This window comes from Lutjanus erythropterus, chromosome 11 (assembly GCF_056507025.1).
Source record: "Lutjanus erythropterus isolate fLutEry1 chromosome 11, fLutEry1.hap2, whole genome shotgun sequence".
NCBI lineage: Eukaryota > Metazoa > Chordata > Actinopteri > Lutjaniformes > Lutjanidae > Lutjanus > Lutjanus erythropterus.
Genome location: NC_139327.1, coordinates 23,446,665 through 23,470,998, shown reverse-complemented (window position 1 = coordinate 23,470,998; position 24,334 = coordinate 23,446,665). Strand labels below are relative to the sequence as shown.

The window sequence follows — 24,334 nt, the reverse complement described above, 5'->3', positions numbered from 1 at the left end:
TTTGTACACTGTACAGCACACAGGCAAATTTTGATTTGCGATATTGGAGTATATAAATAAAATTTGATTTGATTTGGTTTGACCTCTCTGGTGTATTTTAAAGTTAAATGGTTCTTGTTTGAAGATCCCTTCTACATTAAATAGGCCTGTTATTTGGTTGTTCGTGGTTGAATCTGAGTAGTTAACTAAGGCTGTTGATGCATTGTTTTTTATATTCCATCTATGAAAATCACAAAAAATAGCTGCTGTGTTTTTCTAAAAAAAAAAAAAAAACTACACAGAAACCACAAGACTAATAAACATTCCAAACCCTTCCAAAATATGCTTTACCTTGATACAATATTTGTCTGCTTTTTCCACAGTCCAAGTCACCATGAATAGAAGACTAGATTATTTGCACTGGGGAAAGTGTACTGGATTTGTTTATTACTACATTCTTTATACAAGACATCTAACTTATCAATGAAGACATTCCCTCTCCAGTTTGATGACAGAGTTGTTTCATCATGACAGTTTTTCAGAACTGGTAAAGGAATGGTTGTGTATATACATATATACATATATATATATATATGTATATATTCTTCTTTCTTTTCCAAACAATTTCACAGGCCTATCATAAAATAATCAAAATAATCTGAATGCTCTAATGGTTATTCTGTATTAACATTGTTCGTATATTTTTAATAAATGTCTAATATCTTTCTAATAAGCAACATTTCTCTTGTGGTATTCCTTTACCTAAGTTTAAGTGTCAAATTATTAAAAAGGAATAAACATAAGAAACGTAAACAACAACACGTAAGAAGTCTTTGGCTGAGGAAGAAGTGATAACCTCTGCTGTAGCACCTTTTGGAATATGATTCAGTCCGCGCGCGAGTCGAGGGCACATCTCGACGTTTCAGTGACGTTGCCAGAGACGTTTCCGTAGCAACTGGGGCCGGTCCGTTAACCGCAGCGGCCGCTGTACTAACGGAGCTCATCGAGGAGTAGGGGGGATTGTCGTCGGTAACCGGATACCACCTCTGTCTTGCGGGGCGTAGAGACACGGGGGCGACGCAGTATCGAGGCGGCGAGCCCGCGGTGCCGTGCGGAGATGCTGAATATGTGGAAAGTCAGAGAGCTGGTGGACAAAGCGTGAGTACCGAGGCGCAGGTGGAGGGAGCTGTGTGCATTAGCTAAACCGCTAAGTGGCTTCCATGCTAGCCGGCTAGCTGGGCGGCTTTAGCCGGGCAGCATCAGCAGCTTTTATCGCTGACAGCGGAGAGGATACGGGCCGTGACGTCACGGCGATAGCCCCTCAGCTGGTAGCTCCGACTAGCTGCTGGCTAGCTGCCAACCTTCAACCTTGTGTCATAAAAACAAATGTTTGTTTTACAGTGGCGTCTCCCAGTGTGTACTTCCCACACTGTGTTGTAGAATGCGTGAAAAATATAATACTGCAAACTAGATATTCATTTGTTTCCGATCCAGAGCGAAAGCTATCCAGTTAGCTAATTTCGCTAGCATTGCTAAGCCCAGGTCGTGTGGCTCTGTGTACTGTTTGTGTTAATGCTGCTGCTGCAGAATCACGCCCTGTCCCACCCTGGTGATGCCCGCTACCTCCACCCGGCCTCCTGTTAACACTATATTCCAACAATTAGGCTTTGCATCAATAATGGCAAGCTAAGTTGCTTGATATTTGTATGTGGATAGTAAATTTCCAGCCAATTAGCTACCGACCAGATCTCACAGTGTTACACAGTGCTACACCGGTCCAACGAGGCCCAAGCCCCCATGGTCCACGGACAGTTAGACAACACAGCTTTTTAGCTAAACAGATCATACTGCTGTACAGGCTACTTAAATGATCTTTTTTAGAGGGGTCAGATTTGAAAAAAGTTAAGTGCAAAAGGGACTGACATTTTCCTGTGTCTGACCTGTTAAATTAGGAATTTAATATATAAAATAATGCATCATTTTAATATTTGTCCACTTTATTAGTTTTCACGATTGGAAAAGACGTATTATGTACAAAAGTACTGAAAAAAAAATGCACCTTCCTAGATTATAAATGACATGTTTTAATAAATAATGTTGCATTTAAAAGTAGTCATGATGATGTGATATTTATTGAGGTCTGTACCAAACAAACATGTTTTCTTTAATTTGGAGAACAAGATTTTTAGGCCATTCATCCATGCAGCACTACAGTACCTCATTATAATGCTGTTTTCTCATACGTTTTTTCTTTTTTGATTTGATTTGTTTCTGGTTCTGCTATTTGGATATTGCACTTGGCCACATTGCAATTATGATTAATTGTTTAGTCTTACTTTGGTTTTGTGAAATGACACAAGTACAGCAAAACAATGACAAAAAATAAGGAAATACAAGCAGAGGGCAGGGTCTCTGCACATACAACCACCATCACACACATGATGTGATATGAATATAATGTATGGTCATTTTACTGAAACACAGAGGGAGAAGTAGGGAGAACAACAGCTTCCTGTCATGTCTGTTTCAAGAGGTGTCCAAATAAGAAGTACAACCTGTCTAATGCAAAAAGACTCATTCTGGTTTTACCCAGCGGCATTAGTTGAGAATCTGATTCTTGGAGCTGGTCTTAGTTAATAACAAACTAAACTTTGATGAGGGTGATGTCACTATCTAGAGGGCTTGGCTTGTGGAAGCTAAAACAAAATCAGTTTTAAGTAGCTTTACAAAGGAAATTACTTTCATCATATGTTGTATAGTGTATATTGTTTAGTGCAATAATTAAGGTTGTTCCCATGCAGATACCAGTAAGGGAAAATGGTTCCAATACTGGTCACTCATGTTACATCCATTCAGGGTTAGGAGTTTACAGTTGTTCAAAAAAAAAAAGGTTATACATATATATATTTATATTGAGTCAGTACTCAGCATCTGCCAATACTTTGTGGTTAGATATTGGAATCAGTATCAGTAAAGGTGAAAATAGTATCAGAGTGAACTAATCTTTTCATCTTGTTATCAACCTTATTTAATAAAAATGAGTACCCTTAGAATCAGACCATTGTCTCACATCAACTTTTTAGATAGTAAACACTGTGTCTAATCTTAGATTCTTGTGGGAATGGCTTGGTACCATATTTTCACTTTCAATGACAATAACACAGTTATTATTATCCCACACAGCATGTATCAAACAGTAGCCTGCATTTAACCTTGTTGGCATGATTGCTATTAAAATGGAAGTGTGCTGAAACAATCCACAGGGAGATTAAACTGCCATTTTTTAATTACCAAACTCATGTGCACATACAGTAAAAGATCAAGTTAGTTACTATTTTGGCAGTTATGTTATCTGCGATACCATTATAAATCAGAAGAATCTTTTTTCTTTGGTAGATAATGCTTACTAATTGACACTTTCAGAAAGGTATTAGCTTAAATATATGCTTAGTAATATGAAGTGGTCCAGTACAACACCACCATTAACTGCAGCCTCAGTGATAAACATAAGTGACTGTTGAATTAAACGCTTCTTGGAGTCTGAGTTTGAGTCAAGGTTAAATGCAGGCTACTGTCAGATACATACTGTGTGGGTGTTGCATTAGAGCTCCTACTGTACTGTACTTACCGCATCCACACAACACTGAAACCTATTAAAAAAAAAACACTGAAAAACACTGCATAGTGATAATGAGGGTACAGTTTGTAATGCTTGTGCCATGTATGTAAGCAAATGCATTTTGAGATCAAAAGTCACAATGAGAATGCTAACATGAAAAAGTCATACTTCACTTTGGCTGTCTTCTCACAGTTTGAGACACTATGTTCTCCAGGTTGTGCCGCCGTTTTAAGGATCAATTATATCACAAATTTGATAAGTTAAAAAGACGAAGTAGATAGAAAAAAGTTGCATAAAGTAGAGATGAGTGAAGAGACCGAAGAGCGAGGATACAAAGAGAGAATATATCAAAGTACCGCAGACGGCAAGCTCAACAGAGCTTTAGATGGAGTAATAGACACCAGCTCCCATCAGCTGTTGGTTGTGCCTGACTGGGCATGATGAATACACTCTATTATTGATCTACCTCAACAGAGCTGGCAGTGGCAGCCTTGCTTTTCCTGCAGATTAAGAGTCACGCTATTATGGCGCTCTCGCTGTCTGTGTCTGTCATATCTGCTGACAATAACACAGTCAAAGGCAACTCCTGTAATGTACAGATGCCTCTTACTTTCCTTAAGCTGGGAGGGTGGCAGAGCTCAGAGGAGACAGAGACAGAGTGGAGAGGTAGGAAAAGGGAACAACTGCTGAGGAATAAAGGAGTTATAATAGGATTGAAAATTGTGAGAAAGGAAGAGCAGGAGATAAAACAGGATAGAAAATGGAGTGAAGGAGATACAGATTTGAAAAAGGCCAATTGAAGAAGGAGGGATGAATGACAGGGTGAAGGAGCAGTAGATAAAAGAGAGTCATGGTGTAGAGAAGAGGTGTCTTTCAAGCTGCAGTGCTTTGGCTGTGTTTTTTGCCAGGGGTCTGTAGAGCAAGCCATGCCCATCAAGTGATACAACACACACACACACACACACACAAACACTGGAAAACAAACACAGCAGCAGGTGAGCCCACAAACACAAAGAGGGCAGGAAGCAGACATTGCTCATGGGGAGGTTTGGCTGTGTTTATCTCACTGTTTTACACACACACACACACACACACACACACACACACACACACACACACACACACACACACACACACACACAGATGGATATACACACCTTGCACACCTCACTATGTTTCTTTGTGCATGTGCACACACATTCATGTGTGTCCTCTGAAGTGCAGTGGTCAGAGTACAGGCTTTTAGAAAGCTGTCATTCATTATTCAGTGAGCTGAGATTCTCCTTGTCTGACTTAGTTTCATTGTGTGGTGTGTGTATGACACATGCATGATTATAGTTATTGAAATAATTTTCCCACAGTTGTTCTCAGTTTGAGTCTATGTTGTGTGTTTGTGTATGATGAGTGAGGTGTTGCCATTTGTAGCAGTGGTGAGACAGCTGTGATGTGTAGAGTGTTTGTATGGAAGGCCTGATGTTTAAAATAGCCTAACAATTGGCCCATAGCTGATACTTTTTTGTGGTTGTTTATTTTGTTTTTGCTGTTTCCCCTCTTATGTCAGGGGAACAAAGAAATCTGCACCCGTTGCCCTTTTAGGTCATACCAGAGACTTCTGTAAAACAACAGCTGGCTATGCTATAGGCCTGTATATTGGCAAGAACCTTGTAATGCAATACTAGTGCAGGGGTTACAGTTCTATACACAATGTGATATATTGACATTTTTTAAATACAATTTGGAAAACTGTATGAAGAACACAGCACCATACACATAAAATCTGAGTTTATATATATGGGGATATTTTTAATTGTCTGTATTTCAGTCTTTCTGACCTCTGAAAATGTGACAAGTGGCCTGTGAAAGTAATCTGCACTGAAAATTTGCTGATTTGAACATTTGTAGCCAGTATGTCTGATTGAAAGACTAACAATAGTAAGCACCACTTAACTGCAATAAGTGAACAGAAAGTCAAGAAAGGAAATCCAGTGTTTCACTTTTACATGTTTTGAATATTGATGGATATACAAATATTTTATAGGTGCAATTTATGAAGAAAATATACTGTATGTTTGTGTCAACAGCACCAATGTGGTGATGAACTACTCAGAGATCGAGTCCAAGGTGAGAGAAGCCACCAATGACGACCCCTGGGGACCCTCTGGACAACTGATGGGAGAAATAGCCAAGTATGTTTAACATGCACATACACAAGGTTACTGTGTGTTCAAGTACATGCATGGACATTTTCAGTAAGGCAGCAGATAAACTATATTGTGTCAATACACACACATTCACACAAGATGAGAAATAAGAGTTCTGTAAGTCAGACATGTAACAGTAATAGACTAGACCTGATTCTGGTTTGGTTTACAAACCTACATGTATTTTCCCAGCTCTAATATTTTTGATCGTGTGTGTGTTTGTTTGACTAGATCTACCTTTATGTATGAGCAATTTCCAGAGGTGATGAACATGCTGTGGACCAGGATGCTGAAAGACAACAAGAAGAACTGGAGACGAGTTTACAAGGTATGGTTACACTGCCACAGGTATAGCTGCATTATAATGGCCAAAATGATAATCACTATTATTTTGATCAGTACACATGGATCACAGTCTTCTCTCACGATTCTTCATTGCTTTTAGGGACAAAATGTTTTTTATTGCACTTTCATATTTAAATAAACAGAGCACAGCTTTTCCTTCTTGATACATCCTGCTAATTTACATGTCTCTGCATCAAAATAAGACTGGTCTGAATTCACAGTGTATCTTGTAGAAGCAAATTATAAATAAAATTGTAAACAAAACAAAAAAAAACTTTTAAACCTTTTAACCAAAATTAAAGCAACAGAGAACTGCTTTAAGTTTCATGTTGTGTTACATTCATATGATGATGTGCTGTAGAGCGTTGTTGTTATGGATGTCTGAGTTGATGCTTTGCAAGTACAGTAATGTTAGCAATTTTGTTCATCTTGGCCTTCATGTATTCATCATACTACAATTTGTGGTGTTTTTTCAGGCGCTTGAACAAGTTAGTTGAGTTGCTTTGTAGCACACACAAAAGTCTCTTGCACCCTTTGCATTTGACTTGTTCTTGCTTAACATCACTTGCCCACACAATGGTTACTTTCAAGTGACCAGCTCTTTGCCTTCGGCTCTAGACATTTGATTTTAGTTTTGCCTGCCTGCTCTCCTTTATACATTACTCTTCTACTCTAGACTGCAGCCACAAATCCAGGAAATTTTTGAAATTTTGCCCAGACTGCCACTGCCACTGCAGGGTGGGTGGCTGTTGGTTTAGGAAGCGCTTGTTTATGCAGCTCAGGTTTTTGTTTTTGTTTTTTATTTAAATATGAATATCACAGTTGATCATTAAATTTTGATTATCCTGTCTCGATTTATTAAACCTCAGTCTCAGTGCTGCTTTATGCTTGTGTGGTTCAACATGAGATGCAGTGATTTCAGAAGGAGCAATATGATCTTTGTATAATGCAAAGATCAGAGCAGTCCATCCTGTCCACACAATCATATAAGACTGATATATTATAAATTATGCAAGTGCCAAGTAAGAGTAAGTTTGGATTTTTAGAGAGGATTTAGGCTGAGTTTAAGAGAGAGAACAAGACTTAAGGCATGGTAACTGTCAGAAGAATTCCTCAATTTTACTCTAACAGTGTAGTGAAACAGAGTTGACTTAAAACTTTTTTTAGGACAAATTCTTTCTCACTGAGCAATGCTAACTACATTCCCCCATAGTTAACACTATGTTTCTCACTCCATCTCTTGCTGTCTCCTTTTCACTATCTCCTTCTGCAAGGCGTTACTGCTGCTGGCCTATCTGATCAGGAATGGTTCTGAAAGAGTCGTCACCAGCGCCCGAGAGCACATCTATGACCTGAGATCGCTAGAAAACTACCATTTCATAGGCGAGTCTCTAACAATAATATTACCTCTTCATTGGTTAAACTTTTATTTTCTTTATTTTCATGTAAATTTTAGGTATCTTGTTTGCAAATTAGACACTTCACTGAGTGTCTAGAAAAGAAAGTGTGTTCAGTAAAACATAATGTCATTCCATCCATTTGAATTTGATCATTCTTGTGTACAAGTAGAAATTTTGGACTGATTGTGTTTCTAGAGAAAACAACCAAAAACATACGGACATTTCCACTGGGGACCAAACATCTGACATTTAGTTTTCAAGACACTTTGCCATTGACCAGTGTCCACAGCAAATGTCATTGCGATCTGGCCGGTTGTCCTCCTGTTTTACTTTTCTGCCTGTGTGTGTTTGTGTGTGTCCAGATGAGAATGGTAAGGATCAGGGCATCAATGTACGTCAGAAGGTGAAGGAGATGGTGGAGTTCGTCCAGGATGATGACAGACTGAGAGAGGAGAGGAAGAAAGCCAAGAAGAACAAAGATAAATACATTGGAGTCTCTTCTGACAGTATGGGAGGAGGAGGAGGAGGAAGCATTAAGAACTGTAAGTAATTCACTACATCTTCTTTGACAGCTGGAGTCAGATGTGGATTAAAATGATGATTATAACATCCCAAACCCATATGATTTCAAATCTGCTGGCTATCATGTAAGGAAGCATGAGATTTTTGAGTGTGTATTTAAATTTAAACCTAAACTGCCTGAACTGATAAAAATGAAACAGCATTCACATATTTAACAATCTGTATCTAGAAAATTTCAAGTCTTTTGCATTGAAAAATGACTTAAAAGTCATGAATTAGATATTATATAATATATATGGCAAATGATTTATTGTTTCAGCATTAGTGTAAAGCTCCTATTGATCCAGCAAAGGAAAAAAATCCTGGGTTGCTTTGCAGATATTCCTTGTCTCACTTCTTAGCAGAAAACAAGTAAATTCAGTCAGATAGATCAGGACTTCTCAAAGTTGGGACCAAGGTCTGCACCCAGAGCCCATACCTCTTGTTATGAATACAATATGTTCCTGAGTGTAACATTTTCTATTTTGAAATAATTTTTCTATTCATCAATACATATAATATGTTAGTGACATTGAATATACAGTGTAGCCGCTATGCTGTGAATGATCTCCAGCCACTACATTAGCAGTAGCCGGAGATCATTCACAGCAATCTTGTCCCCAGATTAATGTGGTTTTAACGTCACTTGCCGTATTTCCCTAACATTGACAACTTTGTCATGGGGACGTTAAGTGCTGGACAGAGTTTTGTAGCTGTAAGAATATGTCTGGGCTTCATCTGCCTCAGTTCCATGCTGACCCATCATGAGATGTTGATTAATTGTTTGTTGAATGTTATGTTGCTTAAAAATTATATATGAGTTCATTAAATGTTATTTTGTGAACACCAGTCATTGAAGACCTCTGACCGTGAATAAAAATCAGATATGGTCCTTTGAGTGATAAGTTTGAGAACCCTTAAGATGGACAGATCTGTAGATGATTTTTTTTTTTCAATTTATTTAATCCTCACTTTCCTATTTACTTACAAAGATATTCTTAATTAGTGTTGTAATAGAATATAGTGTTGAACTTAAACAATGTGAGGATTTTCTGTTTTAGAATTGCAAATTGTGTATGTTTTGATTTTTGACTGTTAATTGGACAAAAGAACAAAACTTTATGGACCCAACGATTACAAAAAAAAAAATTACAGCAGCTCTATTCTTATTGTTGCTCTTAGTTTTTGGTTTGTTATAATTTGTCAGTTGTTACAAAGTCTCCCTCTTTCTCTCCCTCCATCCTTTTCTGTCTTCTTCCTTCCAGCTAATGAGTTGGATCGGAGTAAGTGGGATGAGGACTGGGATAAGAGCAGAGGAGCTTTCCCTTTTAGTGAGAAGCTCGGTGAGATCAGTGACAAGATAGGCAGCACCATCGATGACACCCTCAACAAGTTCAGAAAGAAGGAACGAGACGACTCACCTGATAGAATCAGGTAGACACTGTCCTCATGAACATTTAAACATGTTTATAAAATGTCTGATGAATGCTTGTTTTAAAATGGATTGAGGATATACACTAAAGCAGGGGTGCCCAATACGTCGATCGCGATCGACTGGTCGATCGCAAAGGGAGTGTGGGTAGATCGCATGTCATTCAACAAGAAAATTAGATGTTAGCCTATCATCCATACCCAGTATGGCATTTGCCACTTGACTGACGTACAGGGCAGCCAGTGTGAGACATAGCCGCGGGAACATATTCTCAGCACTCGCAACTCCCTGCATTGATAATAATGATTAAAAAATACCCGCACAGTAATTAAGACTGCAAAAATCTGTCTGTATAACTGTCCATGGTGCCGATCACCTTGTCAACCATAAACAATTTGTCACGGCTGCTGTCCATGTCACTGTGGTGCTGAACTCTGTGTGTAAAGGCGCCGTGTGCTGCGCGGCGGCAGCATTAGAAAAGAAAAGTGGTTGACCGGCGTCACACAACTCCAAATGTGGCTTTCCTCTCCGGGCTGGCGCTGATGAAGCTCCTCATTAGGCTGCCAATGTCCAGACTGTCCAAAACATCTCCATGAACATGAAACAAACAACGCGATCGCCGTCCTCAATATAATGGAGCCATCTCCATTTGCTAAACCAGCTCGCACTGACTGACCGACAAAACGTTTCTTTACCAAATGACCTTCCCGGAAATGTGAAGCTAGTTGTTTGATGCGGTGCCTCTGAAATACTAGCATTTTGACCTGGGACGTTAGCTTGAGTTGCAGGTGCACAGCTGATGTCCCGGTCCCGGGGGTCACAATCTGGGGGTGCTGCTGCTGTCTTGATCATTTTCGGGGTGGGTGGACTGGGCTGTGAGTCTGCCTCCTCATTTTTAATGTAGGTAGATCATTTTGACTTGGTCATTTTAAAAGTAGCTCGCAAGCCGAAAAAGTGTGGGCACCCCTGCACTAAAGTCACTACATGCTTTCTTGGTTGTGCTTAGAGATGTTATATTATACAATTTGCTTCCTTTTTAATAGCTGCCTTTTTGAACAGCTTTTTTAACTCCGAGTCATTCAACAAAAATATGATAATGCAAAGAGCCACCCACTTGTTGCACATCAGATGCTTCTTGGCCTCTCTGTCATGCGTTTAAACTCTTTAAAGCTTAGTGTCTTGTATTATCCATTACATAGCCAAACACACACACATACACACAAGATTTGCAAAGCAACAAAACGGTCAATAGCAAAATCTCCTGAGTGCTGCTTCACATGTCCTTCATCTGGTTGCCATAGTGACAACGAGGAGGACCGAGCATCAAGAAACGGCAGACAGGAAACTCTTGAATTCAAAGATGAGGAAGAAACTGTCACAACAAAGAGCATCCAGATCACACAAGCAACAGAAACCACAACTACCACCACACGGAAACGCAGCGGAGCATCGAGCAGCAAGACCCTGGACCTGGGTGCTGCAGCTCACTACACTGGAGACAAAAGCCCAGAGGAGAAGGTATTCGCACAAACTCTCACACTTTTACAAAGGTGAGATTAATTTTTAACAGTATATATTTTATCACTATCTTTCTCTACTTCTGTCTTTAGTCATCAGTCAGGCAGTCTTCTAGTAGCGGTCTAGCTGACCTGCTTGTGATTGACCCTTCATCCAGTCAGGGCACTGCCACAGGTAACTGCAGACCTTTACACACTCACACACAGATAAAGGCCATTAAAGCTGTTTTAAATTTGGGTCTTTTGTGTACAAGCTGTATCACTTTCTGTTGGACAAAGAGAGTCTTTAGTCCTTTTCTTATAGTATGACCACACGTATGTGTGTCTGTCCATGCAGGTGGAAGTTCTGACCTCATTGGGGGCTTTGCTGACTTCTCCTCTCCTGCGGCCTCTGCCAGCCTCCCAACCTCTACTGGTAAACTTGGTCTTGCCTTTCTCAGCACATCCTGTAGTGATCTTAGGGTTCTTTTACACCTGGAGTTCAGTTGGTTTTAGTTGTGGTGCTGATCATGTTCACACTGGCTTTGAGGAGAAAATGTGCTATACTGAACAGGGGGATAAGTGCTTTAGATTGTCTGTGCTGATACACATACATGTTACCATGGCAAGGAAGTGATTTACCTACATGGCTTATACCAATCAATCACGATCATTAGATGTGATTAGGGAATTCATGCTAAAATCACATCTATACCATTACAAGATCCGGTGGTTGGTCCATTTGAGGACTTTACCGAAAAGTATGAAGCTTCAGAGCTCCACTCATAAAATTGACATTCAGTTTTCCAGTAACTCCAGAGTCAAGATTTATTGAAAAAGATAGATGTCATCCTCTCCAAAATTCACAGCATGTTTTATCTAACGAAATATTCTGCTTTAACAGGGCAGTTACATTTAAAAAAAAAAAGATAAAATAATTTAATCTAATGAATCTGTTTATTCAAAGCTTTATTTGTAAATGTCAGTAGAAACTTCAGTTAAAAAAAAAATAACATTAGGTACAGCTCTAGTCTGTTCACTTGCACACTACAAACAAACTGTACCAGAGTCCACTTGAAAGTGGACCAAGACCCTCCTTTTCAAGCAGACTCGGTCCACTTGTTTGGTCCACATCAGGGTTGAATTGATTGTAATAACCAGGCAAACCAGTGCTGCTTTTAACTGAACTGAACAGACTGTGCATGGAAGCACAAAATAATTAATCTGTCTGTTAACAGAAAAGAGCCGTGTTGTACCTGCTGTTTTTCGTGTATTTAGATTTTCTATACTGAATTTTTATGAAATTAATGTAAATTTGACACTGACACTGTGAAGGAGTCAGGCAGTGCCTGTCAAAATCCAAGATGAGCATTGCAATCTTAACTAAACATATCACTGCTTCCTTGTTGCCAGCTGCAGCATCAGCAAATGGAAATGGAGAATTTGGAGACTGGAATGCCTTCTCAGCCAATCCACCTGCTTCATCTAGCTCTGGTACCTCCCAGCCCGTCACTGACCTGTTTGGAAGTGTCCAGTCACCCACCACCTCTAATCCCGCTCCTGTCCCACCTTCTGCTGAGCTCTTTGACCTGATGGGTGGAGTTAACCATCAAATAACCAACCCACATACAACACTGAGTGCCTCTCAGAGCATGACCTTCTCTCTGGGAGGACTGACACCAGGAGGATCTGTTGCTATGCCCAACATGCCCCTTTCTCGCTCTCAACAGGTAGGTACATGTCACAGGAAGGCTTTTTAGTCATTAGTGGTTGTAAATAATGAGTTCCGCTTAAAGAAATTGTATTAATAGTGTAAATTAATAGTGCAACAAAAAAAACTCAGTATTGTTGCAAACTTAATTTTAAAAAGTTTGTCAGTGCTCCCTTAAAGAATGCTTTTTGTTCCAGTTTTTCAATAAATATATACAGCGTTATAATTTGGGATAAATATTTTAGAATGTGGCTTGATTCTGGTTGTTGTTCTTGTTTTTTTGAGTTTAGTGAAGTTATAATTTGTAATATTTATATAAGTGTATTCTTTGTGGGTTTATCAGTGTCAAATGTTGTTTAATTCAGAGTTTGGGAGGCATAACATCTCAGCAGGCCATAGGACAACAGCAGAAGGTCGGTGTTGGAGGTCAAGGATCATTAGGGTCAACCTGGTCAGACCCATCCGTCAACATCAGCCTGGACTTTCTATCAGCAGGCCTCAACCCCACTAAGACACCACCCACACTCAACAACATCATCCAACAACAAGGTATCATGTTCACGTTCCATTCTAGTATTTATTTTCTGTGTGTTTTATACCACAGGGGAATGTAAAAGAGAGTAAAAAAAACTCATTATGCAGGGTATCTGCAAGTCTTAAAAAGTCTTTAAAAGTGCTGATTTCACATTACTCATAAAAGGCCTTCAAAGGTCTTAAAAGGTCTTGAATTTCATTTAAAGTTCTTAAATAGTCGTCCTAGTTTGCCACAGGCGAGTTGACCAAAATTATTTTGTATGTGATTTTACCAAACATGTCTGGAGAATCTCCAGTACTGCTGCATGTTCAGGTTCAGGTTATTTTTAGGTGGCACTTTTAAGGGCAGCCAAATGAATTTGGGTTTCAAGATTTTTTACTTTTACTGCTCTATTTAGTGAGTGACCTATTTCTTTTAGGGTTTATGCTCTCAGGTTTATATTTTTGTTTCTGCTGCACCCTGCCATGTAAAACTTTAATAAATAAAAATATGTATGCTAGCTCAATTCTCTTGTCCATTTCTCACGTAGAATTGAAGTGGTCCCTGGGTGCTGCACAGCAGCAGAATACATTGTTCAACATTTCAGTGTTACAAGGGACCAATTTCATTATATGCGCTTGCTGGTATGATCATAAAATGGGTAAATTACATCCTATGTGGTATTAAAAATGTCTTCAGATGTCTTAAATATAACTTGTTGAACCCTGAAGAATGAATTAAGTGACTAAGTGATTTATTGGGACGGGATGTACAGATTAGATTGGACTGTCAGTGTAATTACCTGACAATAATGACCAACCTGTTACACGTTTTAAGGCTTTATTACCCACCTGATTAAACAGAGTGGATTAACTCCTCTGTGGTCATATTTGTCTGTGCAGGAGTGCCTCCTGTCAACCTGTTGGCCCAGAACTTCGGAGGACTGAACCTCAGCTCCCCGCCCCACGCAACACCCATCAGACCACCAGCCAATCCCATGATGGCAGGCAATGCCATGACGATGGGCATGCCTGCATCCATGGCAACTGGCATGCCTGCTTCCTTGGCAGCAAGTATGCCCCCTTCAATGACCACGGGTACTATGGGGATGGGGGGAATTCCCGTAAACCAAGGCATGATGGGAATGAACATGAGCATGAATATGGGCATGTCGGCTCCAGTGATGATGGGTGGTATGGCTGGCATGGCAGTGCCAGGAGTCGGGATGGGCCTGACACATTCCATCACCCCAGCCGTGGTACCACCCAAACAAGATGCCTTCGCTAACTTTGGCAGTTTTGGGAAATGAAGGAGTGCAAGTGTGTGTGTGTTTGTGTTTGAGTGAGTGAGTGAGAGAGAGAGTGAGAGAGAGTGTGAGTAAGCATGTCTGACATAATGTGAGAGTGAATCACTGAAGGACTGCTGTACTTGAAGACAACCTTGCATGTTTCTCTGTTTGCTTCTGCTCTCTTTGGCGAGCTGGCACCAGTGATCGTTTACCACGATCCTGAGGTAGGGGCGAGTGCCCACTGGTGCACCTCACCCAGTGGTAATTTGATGTGTGAAATGATGTCACACAGAGGATACCCCAAGAGCAGGGAAGGTATCAACTAGAGATCTTCATTGGTCCAAAAATTCATGGCCAAACCCTACAGGATCCTGAATTGTAATACCCAGAACCCAGTCTATTATTTGAAAGCTGCATCCTGGACCCATTGCAGAACAGAGAAATGTCAATCCTGACCCAGCCAGGAGACAAAGACCCAATCTGCATCAACTTCACATTGCTGTTAAGAAGTAAATGTAAATTTACAAGCTGTCAAAAAACAACAACAACAAAAAAAAACAACATATTACCTAATGTAATGTTAGTAGCTGTCTCCCCTATCTGGGAGTCCAATGCATATAATCCATCCACCTGCCAAGAAATTTGGTAAAACACATCCAGGTTTTGTGTTATTCCTCTCTTGCTTGATTGAAACAGAATGGCAAATACACTTGTTTTTTCAGCCTCTAAGTCCACCTTCTGTCATGGTTGACAAACTCATCTCGTTTAGAATCAGATGTTCAGTTTTATTGCATCAAGCATAATAACGATAACTTGACTGTTTGCCCTATTGAGCTATGATTGCTTGTTCCCTGCTAACATTAGAATTGCTAATTTTGCCATCATCTGAGCTCTCTGCAGTGAGTCTGCTCACTGCTCTCTGACCCTTCCCCTCCTGAGCAGGGGCACTCTCTCCATAGACATTTTGTATGTAGGCACATTGAGGGCTTCAGCTTGGTGCAGCATTACATCAAAGTTGCCACCATATTGTACGGGTCAAGATTGGCCTATGAGCAAATACATGTAAACAGAAGAGCTGCATTTTTACTTGATAAAAAACACTTTTAACATTTATTTCTCAAGTATGTAATATTCAAAGGTTCAATCTACATCGAGTAAGAAATAAAAGTTTTTTTTTCCTAACTTACTTCATGTAGATCATAAACTCTTGTGTGTGTGAATAAATTGGTTGGCAAATAAATGTTTTTGTGTTCATCTATTAAAAAATGCAGCTCCTACATTTACGTGCATTTGTTCACAGGCCACTCTTGATCTGTCTAGTATGACTGCAACATTGGGTCTCAGGTGCTAGGGTTTGAATGGGCCCGTGAAGACCTCTAGTATCAACCCACAGCCTCTAGTCATTACTTTTCTGTGGGAAAAGGATCCTCAACTTAACCTGTTTTATATATGATCTGCAGTATAATTCCCAGTCATTACAAAAAAAAGTTTTTCTCTGACTGCACAGAGAATTCAATCAGTAATTCTGACTAAAATGAAAGTGGCTTTGCTGCCTTAATTCTGCATTGTAGCCTGAGATATGTTTTATATCATTTCAACAAAATTCAGTCACAAAATTTAAGCCATTACATTATTTCCAGGGGTGACTATTACTTTCTCTCGCTCCTGGTGCAAACATAACTGTTACAGTATCTGGAGTACACTGAATCTATACCCCAGTCCTCCAGCAGAGGGCAGGATGGGATAACACTGTATGGTCGTATTTATTCTTGAGCCATATTAGGGTGGATAAATTGCATATTACACCCTTCTTCTCTTATATCTCCCTCCTCCTCTTTTTATTATCAGGCTTGTAGCAGTTCATAAGAGCTCAATGTACAGTAGCACACCTAGTCCTACTGTTTGTTGATGTTTAAAAGACCACACTGTAAAAAAAAAAAAAAAAGTTGTGAAAACTCATAATTTCAAGGCAACTGCCTTCACTAGCTGCTTTGAAATAAATTAAAGTTTGGCTGACCTAGGATGTTTTGTTGAGATAATTTACTTTTTGTATTTAGATCAACTTGAATCTTTGACTTTTAGAAATCCTAAAAATTGTATTTATAAATTGTTCACAGTGAGCTGTGAGTTCGATTTGTCATTATTTGGGGGCTTGAAAATTAAATTGAGAATTAAAATTACAATTGAGAATATTAAATTATCAACCATTATTCACTTTCACTTCTGTGAGTTTACTCAACAGTCTTTTAATGCAAATTTCTAAAACTCAAATATTTAAGTTCTCTAAACAAGAAAAGTCAATATCTCAACAAAACAGTATTAGTTGGTAAAACTTTTTCAAAGTGTTTGAGTTGGGCCCAAAATTCAAAAATCTGTTTAAGTCAGTTGCCTTATAATCTTGATTTTTCTCAACTGTCTGCTTTTTACAGTGCTTGAGGCAAGCTATGAACTGCTCAAAGGTCCATAAAATGCTGTTGGGCTCTTTATACTACAATAATTAGTTACTGTCACTTGTCCACTACTTTCCATTTTCCATTCTGTCAGATTAATGCCTGATGAAAAGGTCAGTCAGTATTATATTCAGAGTACTATTCACTGATATTTTCTCTTTATTTCTGACCCACATAGATCTATTCTGTCTGTTCTACTTATGTATACATACACTGTTTATGGATAGAGGTACAGAATAATGTTTTTTTTAAAGAGTATTTTAACACTGGCTGTGGGAAGAGGGTAGACAATGGTCACCATCCACAAAGCTGATCATCACAACCCAGCAATGTACCTTTAATAACAAAGTATTATTGCCAGCAAACATTTTTCACCCTGCAGCTCACTTGATGGTCACTTGGCGCAAGGGCTGCATATTTGCAACCCACAAATCGTGTACTAGAAAAGAACCACCTTTACGTTTGACATGGATTAGATATATTGGATTCTTTTTTTTAATTAGTTGAGTTTTACTAAATGATTTCTATGGCTAGCTGAGACCAGGGTTTTGGGGGTCTCGAGTGAAGTGTGTGTGTGAGAAAAGAGTGAGTGTGTGTGTGTGTGTGACTCTGTGTATGGGTATAGTTTTCTCTGTTTGATGTGCAAACACAGCTAAGCAGAGCCTCTTGTCATTTTCTGAGGCACTGCACTCCAAATGACCAAATCTTTATTTTGTTACTCTCAGAAGGATGATTCCATAGCTATTAGTTTAATATTTTATTAGTTTACTTGTAAGGTTATGTTCATATGGGAGAGCTACTAATAACATAATTTAGTTGACGGGAATCGTGTTTTTTTTTTTCTTTTTCGGTACAGCTCGTTTCATTTGATTGTACTCTATATTTTCTGTACTTCATTCAACATTAAATTAAATTATAACATTAAATATTCAGTTTCCTCCTGTTTTTTTTCTAATGTAGGCTCATGGATGGATTTTTGAATGGGCCTCATGGGCACAGGCCTGAAGTCACAATTAACATTTAATAGTTAATCATACGTCAAAATAAATACAGATATTAACTACCACAAAGAGACACAACATTGCCATACATACATAAATTAACTACAAAGTGACAGAACACTTAGAGAGACAAAATGACTACAATCTGGGTTTGCTCCTTTAAAGGAGGAGTTGGGGGACTTCTACAGGTCTGTGACCAGGGGCCTCTTGTCTCATAATCCATCCACGTGTAGGTGGTTTGTCTCATGGTCTTACTGATTACTGCATTACATTTGATGGTGAACAGGATCATAGCAGCTACCACTGAGGACAGTGGGGTCATGTCCACTGTATTTTTTTTCTGGTAATTTTGAGATTTTAAAAACTACATATTACATTACATTCTGTAATTTAAAAAAAACTATAGGTTGATTCCAGTATTTTGTAGACTACATACAATTTAATTCCTGCAACTTTTAAACCAACAAGTAAATAGAGGAAATAGTAGCAGTAGTTTATCCCACCGGGCTACATTAAATTGAAATAAGAAGCATTAAGCAAGGAGAGGAGCAAGATTTTTTTTTAATTATTTTATAGATATAAGAAAAAAATAAATTGAAGAAGGAAGATTTTATTTTTCATTTTGAACATTATGTCAAAGTTGTGAATACATCTGAAATGTTGAGAATAAAGTTAAAATGGTATTTTGAGTTTATTCTCAACATGTAGACCTTACTCTCATACTGCAAAATTTTGAAAAATTCCTGTGACTTATTTTTTTTCCCCTCATGCTTTGCACTTATATTTGCACCCAGGTGACAATAGTCAAACAGCAGCTATTTAGCTATTTACACCCGGCTGCTTAGTTGAGCTATCAAGACCCAGAAAATCTGAGTAGAAAATTTGTTGTGATGGATGAATGAGTTCAAAGAGCCATCCACACCAAGGACAACTATAAAAAATACAGTTTTAAAGGGTGGTGGAGCCTGAACTGCAGTTTTACAGTTGTGGTGTGAAGTCCTCCATTGACTTGAGTTAGAACAATTTTTTAACCTTATTTTTTATAGTTATAAATTACTGTCCTTGGTATGGACACAGCAACACGCACAACTTTGTGTCTTTTTGTTTTTATTTATGTTAAGCTTCAGTCTTCAGTCACAATTTTGGGTTTTCTGTTATCGCGCTGGATGCAAATAATATTGTTGGCTACTGGTAACTGGGTGCTGATGGCACCTGTCTTTATTTTTTTTCCTCATGTCTGGAACTAATAAGCTACTTTTCTGTACTGCTTGTGTACATAAAGCTTTTAGTTTGTTTTTAGACTACCATTTTGGGAGAATCTACAGACATTATAAAAACAGTCAACAGAATTAATTTTAAAATTCAAATAAAAATGTGGTAACTTTGGTGTCTGGCGAATGTTATCTGGAGAAGAAGGGACTAGACCTCAGTATTTCTAACATCCTGGATAGTGGCTTCAGCCCTGATCCTTAGATTTAATGTTATCCAGTCAGTCAGTAGCAGCAAAAGTGTTATTTTCTGTCATAATACACACTTTTGTAACTTCAGAGCCCAACTTCTAACGTCCGAACGAGTTCTCTGTTGTCATGGCAACCAACAGTTTTCAATCCATCACAATTTTTTGATGAAATATTGGAAATTAGACCGAAACCAAACCTAAAACTACAGCTCCGTCAGATCGTGACAATGGACAGACACACTGACAAAAGAAAACGAGAAGGGAGTATTCACGGCAGAAACACCTGCCAGGACCCAACGACGGCCGCCGCGTCTCACCTCTGTCAACCCGGAGAGGCGGATCAACCGTTGGACCTGACCAGAGATGGATGCAAGACTTGGGGAAACTACATTGCCTCCCTTAGAGCAGCTTTTAGATGCGAAGACGGAAAACTACCACCGATGTCGACCTTTTTTAACAAATCACCACTTCGTCGAGGTCTGTCAGCGGAGGAGAGTGACGGGGGTGATGGCGGGTTCAGGTCTGTCGCCTCAGGTTCTGGTGAACAAGAAGTCGCATCACAGGTCAATGCATCCGCAGAAGCCCCAGACCCGCAACCGGTCCGCCTCAACACAGCTTCATCCAGAGAAGGTGGAGGTGACGGTCCGATCAGCAGATTTACCATCCCGCCACTGACCGAGGAAGGTACGGCATGACACAGGGCCGGTGATGACATATTTGAATTGTTGGGTCGAGACAAACTTTTCAGGCTACACTTTCTGTGTCAAAATTATGAGATATTGAAAATAATTCTGATATTATCATTAAAATATATCAGTGTTCATTCTAAGTAACAATACCAAAATGGTCTGATAATAGCATGATAAGAAGTCCACACTAAATTTATCATAATATTAAAAAAGAGAGAAAAATGACAATTTGAAAATAATCCAAATACATATTATGCATACAACATTTTTTGCTCATATAAACCACATTTTTCCTCATTTTCTCTTTCTGCTTTCCTTCTTCAATAAAATAAAAGTACACAAGTGCAAAAAAAATGCCATGAACAAAAACAGTGCAGCAGTCAACATGGTTAATTGCTTTACTTTTATTTTGTTTTTATGAACGGACTGTTGCTGACAATAGATGTTACAATAGATGTTGTAACTATCTGGTACGGTATTGAAACATTTTTTTATATTTGATATATTGTTATATCCCTAATTCACAATAATGACTTATTTCACTTAGTATCACATACATTTGGCATAGATTTGTAATCATCCCTGCTATTAAATCTTTTTTCTTTTTTTTTTTCCAGGAAATTGGTTTCTTTAAATATGTGATATACATGTCTGGCAATCAGCATTTATTATCTAAGCTCCAATTCACACAGAGGAGAAAAAAAATTGAAAAATTGGTGGCAATATTTTAATGAATATGTATATTGGGATAAGAGACTAGATATTAGTGTTGTGTATTGGTAAGAATCTGGTGATATATGTATCATGACACAAGGGTTACGATTCACTATATTGCTATATATTGTGATACTGTTAGAAAAGTGATATATTGCTATTTTTTTCAAACCTAATCTAGGAAAACTGTCACAGTAAAACAAACACACCACTATATGCATAAAATTTTGAGTTTAATTGGTTAACTTTTTTTGCAACCAGAACAGTGAAGATTGATAACAACTCTCCTCTTTAGCTGCTGGGGGTTTAACACAACACAAAATGAACCACTGCCACAAATCTTTGCATGTATCATGAACTCATGATACCATGTTTTTGAGAATCGATACAGTATCACAAAACTTAATATTGCAATACTCAGGTGTATCAGTATTTTCTTGCACCTCTACCATACATCGCCTTAAATTTTGGATATCTTGGTGTAGCATAAGTGTTGTCTTTTCTTGATTTTAAAGGCCTCAAGTGATGTAATTTTCTGACCTTACCAGACTGCTCTAGCTGTTTTAATATTTAGGGGTGTTATTTCATCAGGTGTTTTGTATGTAAAACTTGTTTGTTAAGAGAATCTTTGTCTAAATGATCCGCTGTGTCTAATTCTGAATGTTGTTGTTTGTGGCAGCAGGTGAATTAATCAATCCCCAAATATCTCCATCAGATCTGAGGCAGATGCAATCAGGCCAAGACGAGAAAGGATACATTAAACGGCCGATGAATGCCTTTTTGGTGTTTTCCTACATCCATCGAGTTGTCCTGCACAAAACCTCCCCCGGAGCCACCGTGACAGACACCAGTGTTAAACTGGGCTCTGAGTGGTCCAAGCTCAGTCAGGAACAGAAGAGGCCCTACTATGAAGTGGCTCACAAACTCAAATGCATGCATAATCAGCAGTTTCCTGGTAGGATAAAAACATTTAAAGGACCAGTGTGTAGGATTTAGTGGCATCTTGTGGTGAGCTTGCAGATTGCAAACACCTCATCTCAAGGTACATATCCACAGAGCTCGTCATTTCCACATTTCCCATTCTTGTCGTATAAATGGCCGTGCAATGCATTCTGGTAGCGCTGTGGTACAGTTCAAGAGACAGGCGTCAGACTGGCCACTCCTCATTTGCATAAAGTTGAGGCCTAGGCTACTTTATGCAAATCTGGGAAATCTGGAAAAACTCTCGAAAAAAACAGAGCCAGTGTGTTTGCATGGTCTATGATCTAAAAATGCCCCTGTGGACGTGCACCATCACTCTCCCCTTACAAGCGTGTAGGAGAACCTATAGTTCCAGCAAAACCCACACAAAACGCAAAAAAGACATATCTACAGCCAGTGTTTGGTTTGTCTGTTTTTGGCTTCTGTAGAAACATGGTGGTTCAATATGGCAGACTATGGCAGGAACCCTCTGTAGCTATAAACGGCCCATTCCAAAGTGACAAAAACACAGCAATTCTCATTTTCGGGGGATTATACACAAATGAAAACATACTTATATTCCATTTCTACTATATTCTGACAATAAATCTCCATAAATCTTGCACACTGGACCTTTCATGTGTGTGTGCATATATGCAATAGTATATATTTCAGGTGTGGTCTCTGATTTTCATTCTCTCCGGCTTTGTGCTTTGCTGTATCATGCCAGATTATGAGTTCCGCCCAAAGAGGAAAAAGAGAAGGGGGTATTTATCCTCAGAGCAGGGAGCAGGACAGGATCCCGGCATTTTCTTTGTCTCACAGACCATGCCTCCAGCTCAGTCCAAGTTGCTGGGCCCCGTCATGTACGCATGTCCCGTCAACATACCCCACACAGTGGGGTACTGCCCCTACTCTTGTGCTCGCCAGTATCAACCAATGGGTCTCTACTCCAGATATAAGATCCACTGTCCAGGGTTAGTGAAATATTTCAGCCAGCCAACATGCTTTCCACAGTCTAGGTAATGAATTGATTGTGACAACTGATCAATTATAGCTGATATTAATTTTAACTGGGCTTTTTTATAATTAAGCTGCAGTATCATGCAGACAAGCAAAAGTCCTTCAGAGGCAATAAGTCACAGAATAAAGAGTCACAGAATTTGCACTGCAAGTATATTTGCTTTGATGCATTCAGTGAAGCATTTTATAATTTACTTGCTGTGTGCTTATCAGGTTTTTCTACAGATATGCGAATGCCAGTAGCAGCTCCATGGGAGTTAAAAATTACCACAACGCTCACCTGCAAGGGAATGAGACCGCTCCAGCCGCACTCACCAGGGAGCATTATTTAGCTGACGTCAGTCATGAAGTCCTCGCTGGCTCTACCGCAACATCAGAGAGCCTTGAGCAGCCCGCAGCAAGTCAGCAGCTTTCGACCAACAACAAAGTGGAGTGTAGATATGAGGATGATGTCGATGTTGTTGGACTTCTTGACCTCTAGGAGACGTTGACATACATTTGATTATATGGACAAATAAAATGTTCTGTGGCTATACCTGTTAGTCTGCTTTTATGATGAGATGTAAGTAATGAGATGTCCATGTGTAGTTTGCCTGCAGCAGATGTGTTGTGACTCTGCTGTCCTGAGGAGTTCATTCCACTGCAGAGAAGAGCCCTGGCTGAAATTGTGTATTATAAGTAAATTATGTTTCTCCACTGAGTGACTGTGGAAATAATAGTTTGACAAAATTACCTTTACACATATAAAGATCCTAAGCAGTTTCTTTGTTCATTGTGGATTCTGACAATAGTTAGCAGACAAAATTACCCAAGAGGGTTCAGTTGAGACTGTTGGTTCAAACCAGCGAGAGTTTTATAGATGGACAGTTTATATTTTTAATATTTTAAGACACACTGGAGACCAGGGCAGAGACATGATGATTGATGTGATTTGATCAGTTTTCTCCATCTTTGTCAGGACTCTATCAACAGCTTTTCGAGTAAAGCTGCTGAGAACATTTTTGGGGAGACCAGTAAATTATGTGGTATCAGATCATGCATGGAGTTGTGTACCTGCTGATACTAATATTAGCAATTTAGGCAGTATCAGACACATTTTTGATACTGGTATAGGCATCGGAGTAACAAGCATATATATTTATTTCACTCCTTTTTTATAATATGGTTTTCGCAACAGTCTTTATGTATACACATGTTCTCATTATGCATATTTAACTCCATTACTGCACAACCTGTTTACAGTTTTACTATTTCTCACCTGGCTACAACATTTGTAGCCAAGTTTAGGGATTTAACTATGAATTTATTGTTCCATTAGAGTCTATGATAAGAACTGTGTCCATAGCAACAGTCTGTTTTTTATATGAAGGGTCTGTTATACATCACAAAAATCTACTATACAGAAATAACAGACCTTAGAATGCTGCAGTTGACCAATCAGAATTGAGCACTTAACAAAGCCATATATTATATTGTATTAGATTAGCTGCTG

The 24,334-nt window shown here is 39.0% G+C and overlaps 2 protein-coding genes across 2 annotated transcripts; both read left to right on the top strand.

Moving 5' to 3' along the window:
• Positions 1-944: 944 nt before the first annotated feature.
• LOC146319123 (clathrin interactor 1-like) lies at positions 945-14,940 on the top strand. The gene is made up of 12 exons (XM_084729720.1): positions 945-1,137; positions 5,680-5,784; positions 6,031-6,127; positions 7,419-7,527; positions 7,907-8,086; positions 9,371-9,539; positions 10,839-11,055; positions 11,148-11,229; positions 11,392-11,469; positions 12,447-12,763; positions 13,110-13,293; positions 14,161-14,940. The coding sequence occupies exons 1-12, from the start codon at positions 1,097-1,099 to the stop codon at positions 14,565-14,567; spliced, it is 1,986 nt and encodes a 661-aa protein (XP_084585846.1). The 5' UTR covers positions 945-1,096; the 3' UTR covers positions 14,568-14,940.
• A 4,743-nt stretch (positions 14,941-19,683) lies between these two features.
• Positions 19,684-23,352, top strand: LOC146319122 (uncharacterized). Its single transcript, XM_084730636.1, has 4 exons — positions 19,684-20,140; positions 21,575-21,814; positions 22,550-22,796; positions 23,056-23,352. The coding sequence occupies exons 1-4, from the start codon at positions 19,684-19,686 to the stop codon at positions 23,321-23,323; spliced, it is 1,212 nt and encodes a 403-aa protein (XP_084586762.1). The 3' UTR covers positions 23,324-23,352.
• Positions 23,353-24,334: the final 982 nt, after the last annotated feature.